The sequence below is a fragment of the Piliocolobus tephrosceles genome, chromosome 12, assembly GCF_002776525.5.
Source record: "Piliocolobus tephrosceles isolate RC106 chromosome 12, ASM277652v3, whole genome shotgun sequence".
NCBI classification, from domain to species: domain Eukaryota; kingdom Metazoa; phylum Chordata; class Mammalia; order Primates; family Cercopithecidae; genus Piliocolobus; species Piliocolobus tephrosceles.
The window spans coordinates 95,350,608-95,363,306 of NC_045445.1; the positions used below are offsets into that span (position 1 = coordinate 95,350,608).

The 12,699-nt window shown below is 40.8% G+C and overlaps 1 protein-coding gene across 1 annotated transcript in view; it reads left to right on the forward strand.

The window, feature by feature from the left end:
* PHF8 (PHD finger protein 8) overlaps positions 1-12,699 on the forward strand; it is a 78,845-nt gene that overhangs the window by 44,588 nt on the left and 21,558 nt on the right. Inside the window, exon 17 of the mRNA XM_023202474.2 lies at positions 9,942-10,037. Coding sequence (XP_023058242.1) covers positions 9,942-10,037 — 96 coding nt within the window. The remainder of the gene's footprint in view (positions 1-9,941; positions 10,038-12,699) is intronic.

Genomic DNA, 12,699 nt, shown 5'->3' on the forward strand with positions numbered 1-12,699 from the left:
GTCACCCAGGCTGGAGTGCAGTGCCACAATCTTGGCTCACTGCAACCGCTGCTTCCTGCATTCAGGTGATTCTCAGCCTCCTGAGTAGCTGCGACTGAAGGTGTGTGCCACCATGCCCGGCCAATTTTTTTTTTTTCCTAGTAGAGATGAGGTTTTACCATGTTGGCCAGGCTGTTCTTGAACTCCTGACCTTAAGTAATCCGTCCGCCTGGGCCTCCCGAAGTACTGGGATTTTAGGCATGAGCCACTACACCCAGCCTGGATTTATTTTCTTTAGTAGATATAGAATTTTCAGGTTATCTGTTTGATTTTTAGGTGAGTTATTTATTTAAATTAAGACTAGCCAAGTGCAGTAGTGAAAAGAGGGGAAAGAGTTTGGGTGAGTTTTTATAATTTGTGTCTTTCAAGGAATTGGTCTGTTTCATATAACTTACAGAATTTATGGGCATAGAGTTGTTTGTAGAATTCCCCTATTATTCTTTAAATGTCTATGGGGTCTTTAGTGATATCCCCCTCTTCCCTTCTCATTCTTGATATTGGTGAATTGTTTCTTCTCTCTCTCTCTCTTTTTTTCTTTGCAATTGCTGGCACTTTGTCTTTTTTTTTTTTTTTTGTAACTTAAAAGGTGTTTTTAGGACTACAGGTGCATGCCACTGGCTGATTTTTTATTTTTATGGAGATGGGGGTCTCACTATGTTGCATAGCCTTGTGTCAAACTCCTGACCTCAAGTGATCATCTCTTCTGGACCTCCCAAAGTACTGGGATTACAAGTGTGAGCCAGGCCTTATTGTGTCAATTTAATTGACCTTTTCAATATTTTTTGTTTCATTTTCTATGTTTTATCTTTGTCAATTACATTCCGCTCTTAATGTAGTTAAGATTGCTGTAGTTTTATTTTATTCTTTTTCTGATTTCAGAGATGATTACTTAGATTATTTATTTGAGACCTTTTTCATATCTTTTTTTGCTATTTTTACTTTTATTCTATTTTTGGGTTTTTTTTGTTTTGAGACTAAGAGTCTTGCTCTGTCACCCAGGCTGGAGTGCAGTGGCACAGTCTCGGCTCGCTCCAACCTCCGCCTCCCAGGTTGAAGTGGTTCTCCTGCCTCAGCCTCCCAAGTAGCTGGGATTACAGTCACGCACCACCATGCCCAGCTAATTTTTGCATTTTTAGTAGAGATGGGATTTCACCAGGCTGGTCTCGAACTCCTGACCTCAAGTGATCCGCCCACCTTGGCCTCCCAAAGTACTGGGATTACAGGCAGAGCCACCATGCCCAGCCTTTTTCTTGTTTTGTTTTAGTATTTTATAAAGTTGATATATTAACAGCATATTGTATATATTTTGGGGATACATGTGATATTTTGATACACATATACAATGTGTAATGATGAAGTTAAGCTTAGTGATATATCTATCATCAAACCTTTATTTTTGTGTCAGAAACATTATAATTCTCTTCTAGCTATCTTGAAATACACAATAAATTATTAACTGTAATTTCCTGACTGTACTAGTGAATGCTAGAATTTATTCCTTCTGTCTAACTGTATTTTTGTACCCATTAACCAACTATTTTTCATCCCCTGCTGCCTTTCCCAGCCTCTGGTAACCATCATTCTACTCTCCACCTCTGTGAGATCCACTTTTTTAGGTCTCACATATGAGTGAGAACATGCAATATTTGTCTGCCTATTCCTGGCTTATTTCACTTAATATAATGATCTCCATTTTCATTCATTTTACTGCAAGTGACAGGATTTCATTTGTTTTAATGGCTGAATAATATTCCATTGTTTATATATACCACATTTCTTAATTTCACTCGTTTGTCCATTGATGGACACTTAGGTTGATTCCATACCTTGGCTATTGTGAATAATACTGCAGTGAACATGGGAATGCAGATATCTCTTTGATACACTGATTTATTTCCTTTTGGATATGCCCAGCAGTGGAATTGCTGGATCATATGGTAGTTCTATTTTTATTTTCTCCGTACTGTTTTCCATGATAGTTGTACTACCTTATATTCCCACCAACAGTGTATGAATGTTCCTCTTTCTCCAAATGCTGAAGAATAACAAATCCTCTCCAGCATTTGTTACTTCTTGTCTTTTGGATAATAGCCATTCTAACTGAGGTGAGATGATTTCTCATTGTGGTTTTGATTTCTGTTTCCCTGATGATGAGTAATATTGGACATTTTTCCCCATATACCTGTCGAGCCTTTTTTTTTTTTCAACTTTTATGTTCTGAGTTACATGTACAGGATGTGCAGGTTTATTACATAGGTAAACATGTGCCATGGTGGTTTACTGCACAGACCAACCTATCACCTAGGTATTAAGCCCAGCATCCATTAGCTATTCTTCCTTATACTCTCCCTCGTTGCCACCGACAGGCCCTAGTATATGTTGTTCCCCCACTCCCATGTGTCCATGTGTTCTCGTTGTTCAGCTCCCACTTATAAATGAGAACATGTGGTATTTAGTTTTCTGTTCCTGTGCTAGTTTGCTGAGAATAAGTTTCCAGTTCCATCCATGTCCCTGCAATGGACGTGATCTCGTTCCTTTTTATGACTGCATAGTATTCCATGCTGTATATGTACCAGCTTTTCTTTATCCAGTCTATCATTGATGGGCATTTTGGTTGATTCCATGTCCTTGCTATTGTGAATACTGCTGCAGTGAACATACATGTGCATGTCTTTATAATAGAATGATTTCTATTCCTTTGGGTATATACCCAGTGATAGGATTACTGCGTCAAATGGTAGTTCTGCCTCTAGATCTTTGAGGAATCACCATGCTGCCTTCCACAATGCTTGAACTAATTTACACTCTCACCAACAGTGTAAAAGCGTTCCTTTTTCTCTGCAACCTCACCAGCATCTGTTGTTTTTAAATTGCCATTCTGCTGGTGTGCGATAGTGTCTCACTGGTTTTGATTTGCATTTCTCTAATGATCAGTGATGTTGAGTTTGTTTTTCATATGATGGCCCCATGAATGTCTTCTTTTTTTTTTTTTTTTTTTTTTTGAGACGGAGTCTCGCTCTGTTAGCCAGGCTGGAGTGCAGTGGCGAGATCTCATCTCACTGCAAGTTGTGCCTCCCGAATTCACGCCATTCTCCTGCCTCAGCCTCCCAAGTAGCTGGGACTACAGGCGCCCGCCACCATGCTCGGCTAATTTTTTTGTATTTTTAGTAGAGATGGGGTTTCACCGTGTTAGGCAGGATGGTCTCGATCTCCTGACTTCGTGATCTACATGCCTCGGCCTCCCAAAGTGCTGGGATTACAGGCGTGAGCCACCGCACCCGGCCGAATGTCTTCTTTTGAGAAGTGTCTGTTCTTGTCCTAGGCCACTTTTTAATGGGGTTGTTTTCTTATAAATTTAAGTTCCTCATAGACTCTGGATGTCATACCTTTGCCAGATGCTTATATTGCAAAAATTTTCTCCCATTCTGTAGGTTGTTCACTCTGATGATAGTTTCTTTTGTTGTGCAGAAGTTCTTTAATTAGATCCCATTTGTCAATTTTTACTTTTGTTGCAATTGCTTTTGGCATTTTTGTCATAAAATCTTTGCCCGTGCCTATGTCCTGAATAGTATTGCCTAGATTTTCTTCTAGGGTTTTTATAGTTTTGGGTTTTACATTTAGATCCTTTATTCATCTTACGTTAATTTTTGTATATGGTATAAGGAAGGGATCCAGTTTCAATTTCTGCATATGGCTACCTGGTTCTCCCCAGCACCACTTATTAAATAGAGAATCCTTTCTCTATTGCTTGTTCTTGTCAGGTTTGTCGAAGATGAGATGTTTGTAGGTGTGTGGTCTAATTTCTGGGTTCTCTATTCTGTTCATTGGTCTATGTGTCTGTCTTTGTACCAGTTCCATGCTGTTTTGGTTACTGTAGCCTTGTAGTATGAAGTTGGGTAGCGTGATGCCTCCAGCTTTGTTCTTTTTGCTTCGGGTTGCCTTGGCTATTTGGGCTCTTTTTTCATTCAAAAGAATGAAGATCCACTTGAATTTTCAAGTAGTTTCTTTAATTCAGTGAAGAATGTCAGTAGTGGTTTAATGGGAATAGCATTGAATCTGTAAATTACTTTGGGCAGTGTGGCCATTTTCACGATACTGATTCTTTCTGTCCATGAGCATGGAATATTTTTCTGTTTGTGTCCTCTCTCATTTCCTTGATCAGTGGTTTGTAGTTCTCCTTGCAGAGGTCCTTCATTTCTCTTGTTATCTGTATTCATAGGTATTATATTCTTTTTGTAGCAATTGTGAATGGGAGTTCATTCATGATATGGCTCTCTGCCTGTCTGTTGTTGGTGTAAAGAAATACTTGTGATTTTTTGCACATTGATTTTGTATCCTGATACTTTGCTGAAGTTGCTTATCAGCTGAAGAAACTATTGGGCTGAGATGATGGAGTTTTCTTAGATATAGGATCATGTCATCTGAAAATAAAGATAATGTTACTTCTTCTCTCCCTATTGGAATACCCTTTATTTCTTTCTCTTGCCTGGTTGCCCTGGCCAGAACTTCCAATGCTATGTTGAATAGGAGTGGCGAGAAAGGGCATTCTTGTCTTGTGCCAGTTTTCAAGGGGAATGCTTCCATCTTTTGCCCATTTAGTATGATATTGGTTGTGGGTTTTTCATGTATGGCTCTTATTATTTTGAGGTATGTTCCTTCAATACCTAGATAATTGAGAGTTTTTAACATGAAGGGATGTTGAATTTTATCAAAGATCTTTTCTGCATCTATTGAGATAATGATGTTTTTGACTTTAGTTCTGTTTGTGTGATGAATTACATTTATTAATTTGCATATGTTGAACCAACTTTGCATCCCAGGGATGAAGCCAACCTGATTGTGGTGGATAAGCTTTTAGATGTGCTGCTGGATTCAGTTTGCTCGTGTTTTATTGAGGATTTTTGCATCAGTGTTCATCAGGGATGTTGGCCTGAAGTTTTCTTTCTTTTTTTTTTTTGAGACGGCGTCTCGCTCTGTCACCAGGCTGGAGTGCAGTGACGTGATCTCTGCTGACTGCAACATCTGCCTCCTGGGTTCAAGTGATTGTCCTGCCTCAGCTTCTCGAGTAGCTGGAACTATAAGCGCACACCACTACACCCAGCTAATTTTTGTATTTTTAGTAGAGACGGGGTTTCGCCATTGAGTTCTTACTCCAAAACAATCTTCGCCATGTTGGCCAGGATGGTCTTGATCTCTTGACCTCGTGGTCTGCCTGCCTCGGCCTCCCAAAGTGCTGAGATTACAAGCGTGAGCCACCGCAGCCGGCCGAAGTTTTCTTTTTTTGTTGTATCTCTGCCAGGTTTTGGTATTGGGATGATGCTGGCCTTATAAAATGAGTTAGGGAGGAGTCCCTTCTTTTCAGTTTTTTGAAACAGTTTCAGTAGAAATGGTACCAGCTCTTCTTTGTACCTGTGGTGGAATTCAGCTATAAATCTCTCTGGTCCTGGGCTTTTTTTGGTCAGTAAGCTATTTATTACTGCCTCAATTTCCAAACTCATTATTGGTCTATTCAGGGATTCAGTTCCTTCCTAGTTAATTCTTGGGAGGGTGTATGTGTCCAGGAATTCATCCATTTCTTCTAGATTTTCTAGTTTATGTGCATAGAGGTATTTATAGTATTCTCTGATGGTTGTTTGTATTTCTGTGGGGTCAGTGGTAATGTCTCCCTTATCATTTCTGATTGTGTCTGTTTGATTTTCTCTCTTTTGTTCTTCATTAGTCCCAGCCACCCAAGTAGCTGGGACTACGGGCGCCCGCCACCACACCCAGCTAATTTTTGCATTTCTAGTAGAGACGAGGTTTTACCATGTTGCCCAGGTTGGTCTCGAACTCCTGAGCTCAAGCTGTCTGCCCGTCTCAGCCTCGCAAAGTGCTGGGATTACAGGCTTGAGCCACTGCACCCAGCCATCTTTACTAAATTTGTTTATCATTTCTTTTATTTTTATTTTTTGAGATGGATTCTTGCTCTGTCACCTAGGCTGGAGTGCGGTGGTGCAGTCTCGGCTCACTGCAACCTCCGCCTCCTGGGTTCAAGCGATTCTCCTGCCTCAGCCTCCAAGTAACTGGGATTACAGGTGCCCGCCATCACGCCCAGCTAATTTTTTGTATTTTTAGTAGAGATGGGGTTTCGCCATATTGGCCAGACTGATCTCTGACTCCTGACTTCAGGTGATCTGCCTGCCTTGGCCTTCCAAAGTGCTGGGATTATAGACGTGAGCTACCGTGCCCGGCCAGGCCTGTAGTTTTAATTGTTGTATTGGTATCAGGATAAAGCTGGCCTCATAGAATGAGTTTTGCGGAAGTATTCCCTCCTCTTCAGTGTTTTGAGTTAAGGCAGAATTGTTGTTTTAATGTCTGGTAGAATTCAGCAGTGAATCCAGCAGATTCTGGGCATTTCTTTGATGGCAGACTTATTACTGCTTCAGTCTCATTACTTCTTATTTGTTCAGATTTTCTGTTTCTTCATGGTTCAAGCATGGTAGGTTATATGTGTCCAGGAATTTATCCATTTCTTCCCAGTTTCCAATTTGTTGGTGTATAGTTGTTCATAGTAGTCTCTACCTTTGTATTTCTGTGATATCAGTTGTAATGATTCCTTTCTCATGAGATATTTTTAATTTCTAATGTAAACATTTAGCACTTTAAATTTCCCTTTAAGCAGAACTTTAGTTGCATCCCCCAAGTTTTATGTTACAATTTCATTTTTATTAATGGAAACATTTTCTGTTTTCCTGTGGGATCTCCTCTTTGACCCATGTTTATTTAAAAGTATGTTTAATTTTCATGTGTTAGAGGTATTCCAGTTATCTTTCTGTTGCTGCTTTTTGTTCTGTTTGTTGAGACATCATTCTTCTGGTTTCCTTTTGTTCTTTGTCAGTGGTTTCCTTTTGCTCTTTCAGCATAGTTGATTTAAAGTCTTTGTATGGTAAATACAAAGTCAAAGCTTCCTTAGGGACAGTTTTTGTCAGTTTCTCTTTTTTTTTCCTGTAAATGGGCCATACTTCCCTTTCCGTTGCATGCCTCAAGATTTTTTTTTGTTGGAAACTGGACGTTTTGAATATTATAATGTAGTTTATTCTGGTAGTCAGATTTTCCTTCCTCAGTTTGCTTTTGTTGCTTGTTATGAACTATAGTCATCTGTTGTTTAGTGACTTTTCCCAGCTACTTTTTACAAAGATTGTATTCCTTATTGTGCAGTTAGAGTCTCCATTACTTAGCCTCATTAGTAAGCTGAGATTTTCTGATAGAGATTTCCTGACAACTTTCTTTGTTTGGCAGACAGGAGTACAGTGGTACAATCTTGGCTCACTACAACCTCTATATCCCGGGTTCAAGCAAGCTTCGTGCCTCAGCCTCCTGAGTAGCTAGGATTACAGGCATGTGCTACCATGTCTGGCTGATTTTTGTATTTTTAGTAGAGACAGGGTTTCGCCATGTTGGCGAGGCTGGTCTCGAACTCCTGACCTCAAATGATCCACCTGCATCTGGAGTTTCTTAAAGACATGATTTTAGCAGCCTTTTTCTTTGTTAATCACCCCCTTTCTTGTTGTGAGATTTTTATTGAACTCCAGAGTTCCATAAAAGTTGTTCTGACAGTTTTTGCCAGGTTGATGGTTGTTTCAGTGGAGAGACAGATCCTTGGAGCTCCCTATTACTCCATTATCAGTGGTGTCACTCCTCCCTCCCTGCACCCTCTTCATGTGTGTGTGCGTGCGCATATTTTTTTGTAAAAAAACATACCATTAAATTTACCATCTTTTTTCCGTTATTTACCTTTAAGCTCTGTTAGACTTGACAAATTTACCATCTTAATCATTTTAAAGTGTACAGTTCAGTACTGTTAAGTATATTCACATTGTTGTGCAACAGATCTCTAACTTTTTCATCTTGCAACACTTAAACTGTTCAACCCTAAACACTTTAATTCCTCCCCCACCCATTGGTCATCACCTTCTTCTTTTTTTTTTTTGGAGACGGAGTTTTTGCTCTTGTTGCCCAGGCTGGAGTGCAGTGGCGTGATCTTGGCTCGCTGCAACCTCCGCCTCCCAGGTTCAAGTGATTCTCCTGCGTCAGCCTCCTGAGTAGCTGGGGTTACAGGTGTGTGCCACCACACCCAGCTACTTTTTTGTATTTTTAATAGAGACAGAGTTTCATCATGTTGGCCAGGCTGGTCTCAAACTTGTGACCTCAGGTGATCCACCTGCCTCAGCCTCCCAGAGTGCAGGGATTACAGGCATGAGCCACTGCGCCCGGCCTCTACTTCCTATTTCTATGATTTTGACACCTTTAGATACTTTGTAAGAGTGGAATTGTATAGTATTTGTTCTGGCCTTTTTTTCGTAGCCTAATATCTTCCGTGTTTATCCATGTTGTAGTATGTGATAGATTTCCTTTTTTTAAGGCTGCATAATAACTCTGCTGTGTGTACACACCATATTTTCTTTCTTTTTTCCTTTTTTTAAATTTTACTTTTCTGGGATACATGTGCAGAACGTGCAGGCTTGTTACATAGGTATACATGTGCCATGGTGGTTTGCTGCACCCATCAACCTGTCATCTACATTAGATATTTCTCCTAATGCTATCCCTCCCCTAGCCCCCCTCCCCCTGACAGGCCCCAGTGTGTGATGTTTCCCTCCGTGTGTTCATGTCTTCTCACTGTTCAACTCTCACTTATGAATGACAACATGTGGTGTTTGGTTTTCTGTTCCTGTGTTAGTTTGCTGAGAATGATAGTTTCCACTTTCATCCATGTCCCTGCAAAGGATACGAACTCATCCTTTTTATGGCTGCATAGTATTCCATGGTATATGTGTGCCACATTTTCTTTATCCAGTCTATCAGTGATGGGCATTTGGGTTGGTTCCAAGTCTTTGCTATTGTGAACAGTGCCGCAATAAACATACGTGTGCATGTGTCTTTATAGTAGAATGATTTATAATCCTTTGGGTATATACCCAGTAATGGGATTGCAGGGTCAAATGGTATTTCTGGTTCTAGATCCCTGAGGAATTGCCACACTGTCTTCCACAATGGTCGAACTAATTTATACACCCACCAACAGTGTAAAAGCATTCCTATTTCTCCACATCCTCTCCAGCATCTGTTGTTTCCTGACTTTTTAATGATCACCAGTCTAACTGACATGAGATGGTATCTCATTGTGGTTTTGATTTGCATTTCTCTAATGACCAGTGATGTTGAGTATTTTTTCATATGTTTGTTGGCTGGATAAATGTCTTCTCTTGAGAAGTGTCTGTTCATATCCTTCACCCACTTTTTGATGGAATTGTTTGTTTTTTTCAGCCTAGGTGATCTTTTTGTTCCTTTTGTGTGCGTTAAGCATATACCGTTTATTTCTTCATTCACGTAGTAAACAGTTACTGAGAACTTACGCTTCATTGTGTTAGTAGGCTCCCTTAATTTGAAATAAATAATACATGTTCCTGCCCTCATGTTAAATTGGAGGCAACAGATTTACTAATCAGCTCTTAAATACTATATAACAGCTTCAGTAGAGGGATGGCACAGGATGCTATGGAGAGCCAAGTAGGAGGCATCTCAATCAGTTTAGGAGAGGGAGGGAAGAGTTCTTGTGGAAAGTAAATCTAAAGCTGAATTTTGAAGGGTGAGTAAATAAAGTAACTCATGAAGTTATTCACTAAATGGATGTTGGGTGAATGAATCAGAATTAGGTGAATCTAGGAGAAGGACATTTGTCGCAAGGATGCAAAGTAGAACGGCATGAAATGTATGTGGTACATTCAGAGACTCTTGGAGTTGAGTATGGATTAAGTAAAAGGTACATTTTTAGGGGAAGGGTAGGAGCTGGAGTAGGTGTCATTCTGTCTTCACCCTTTGGATGAAATCTCATTTTACCCTGTTTTCCCCTCTCCCTGCAGTCTATCCTTCGCTGGAGTCTGACGATGATGACCCTGCTTTGAAATCTCGACCCAAGAAAAAGAAGAATTCAGATGATGCTCCATGGAGTCCTAAAGGTAATCTAGTATTCTGTCTCTTAAACTCTGTAGGGGTGGTCAGGGAAAAATAGACTTGAGGTAGGAGGGATATTTAATATCAGAAGACCTGAATCAGTCACTCATTTGTTTATTCAGCAAACATTTGAGTGTCTGCTGTGTGTCAGGCACTGTGTTAGGTTCTGGAGCTAAAATGATTAATAAGACACAGAGTTTATGTAATTAGTCCAATAAAATCAGAGGTAATGGAGCATGTTACATTTGATACTATATGGTTTGAGATAAAAGGAAGACCTTGAACAGATTTTAGCAAGCAGTCTGAGGCTTCTGAGAACGTTCTGATACCATCATCCCAGTGCTCTGGTAGTTTTGTTGTCAAGGGGGGAAATTCTGCTGAGTGTTGAGCTCTATAAGGTCCAAGATTATCACCTATACTGAAAGGCCATCTCTGCCGGGCGCAGTGGCTCAAGCCTGTAATCCCAGCACTTTGGGAGGCCAAGACGGGCGGATCACGAGGTCAGGAGATCGAGACCATCCTGGCTAACACGGTGAAACCCCATCTCTACTGAAAACTACAAAAAAAATACTAGCCGGGCAAGGTGGCGGCGCCTGCAGTCCCAGCTACTCGGGAGGCTGAGGCAGGAGAATGGCGTGAACCCAGGAGGCGGAGCTTGCAGTGAGCTGAGATCCGGCCACAGCACTCCAGCTTGGGTGACAGAGCGAGACTCCGTCTCAAAAAATAAAATAAAATAAAATAAAGTAATAATAATAATAATAATAAAATAAATAAAAAATTAAAAAAAAAAAAAAAAAAAAGAAAGGCCATCTCTGAGGAGGGAAGAATGACCATTGAGTTGAACATGGAGTTTAGAGGATAATGGAAAAATTTTCTTCATCTCCTTGGCTGGATAGTATTCGCACTGAGGATGCATCCTTCAGTTAGTTTTTGCTGCTTAACAGTCTATCCAAAACATAGTGACTTAAAATAACAGTTAATAATTTCTCATGATTCTGTGGGTTGGCTGAGCTGTTCTTCTAGTCCAGGCCAGCTTGCCTGGGCCTGCATGATCTCAAAAGTTCTCCTTCAGGTGTCTCAGACCTACTTAGATGGCTAAGGCTTCCCTCTACATGGTCTTTAGTCTACCAAGCTCTTCCACAAGGTGGCAAAAAGGTTTCTAGCAGCAAGAGAGGACAAGCCCCAATGTGCAAGCATTTTTCAGGCCTTTGCTTATGTCATGTTTAATGTTGTCCCATTGGCTAAAACAAGTTACATGGCCAAGCCTTGATCCCATGGTTGGGAAATAGATTGCACCTTTTGAGAGGAGAACTGCAAAGTCACATTGCAAAGGATCATGCATAAAAGGATACATGAGCACGCCGAGGGCCATTACTGCAACAGTCTGCCATAGAGGTCATTGGGATTTCAGTACCTGTGGTTCCCCAGCAGATAAAGGGCTTGCTCTTCTCACCCTGCCTTATTTAGACTTTTTGGTGTTTACTTGAGGTCGGAGGGGTGGTGAGGTAGGGGTAGCAGGGCATTCATCAGAAGTGTTATGTTAGTGAGTTAATCAGTAAATGTGTCTTTTTAAAAAAAAATTGGGGGCCGGGCGTGGTGGCTCACACCTGTAATCCCAGCACTTTGGGAGACCAAGGTGGGCAGATCCCCTGAGGTCAGGAGTTCAAGACGAGCCTGACCAACATGGTGAAACATCATCTCTACTAAAAATACAAAATCAGCCAGGAATGGTGGTGGGCACCTATCATCTCAGCTACTTGGGAGGCTGAGGTAGAAAAATTGCTTGAACCCAGGAGGCCAAGGTTGCAGTGAGCTGAGATTGCGCCATTGCACTCCAGCCTGGGCAACAAGTGCGAAACTCCGTCTCAGGGAAAAAAAAAAAAAAATTTGGCTAGGCGCAGTGTGGCTCATGCCTTTAATCCCAACATTTTGGGAGGCTGAGGTGGGTGGATCACTTGAGGTTAGGAGTTTGAGACCAGCCTGGTCAACATGGTAAAACCCCATCTCTACTAAAAATACAAAAATTAGCTGCATGTGGTGGCATGCACGTTTAGTCCCAGCTACTTGAGAGGCTGAGACACGAGAATTGCTTGAACCTCAGGAAGTGGAGGTTGCAGTGAGCTGAGACCATGCCACTGCACTCCAGCCTGGGCAACAGAGCAAAATTCCATCTCAAAAAGAAAGAAAACTTAGGCCTATTTTTATATTTTATTTTCTCCTATCATTTCCAAGTTTATTTTTCCTGTCAAATTTTCTGGTTAGCACAATAGAAAATTTAGAAAATATTGCAAATAAAGGGAATTATAAAGAAGGAACCACCTGTGAATCCCCCACCCAGAAGCAACCAATGTTAACATTTTGACATGTTCCTTATAGTCTTTTTCCTATACATTTTTAAATTTTTATGGTTTAAATCACACGTGTATACCATCTTTTTAAAATTTTTATTTTATTTTATTTTTTTTTTTTGAAACGGAGTGTATCTCTGTCCCAGGCTGGAGTGCAGTGGTGGGATCTTGGCTTACTGCAATCTCCGCCTCCCGAGTTCAAGCTATTCTCCTGTCTCAGCCTCCCGAGTAGCTGGATTACAGGCGTGTGTCACCATGCCTGGCTAATTTTTGTATTTTTAGTAGAGACGGAGTTTCACCATGTTGGCCAGGCTGGTCT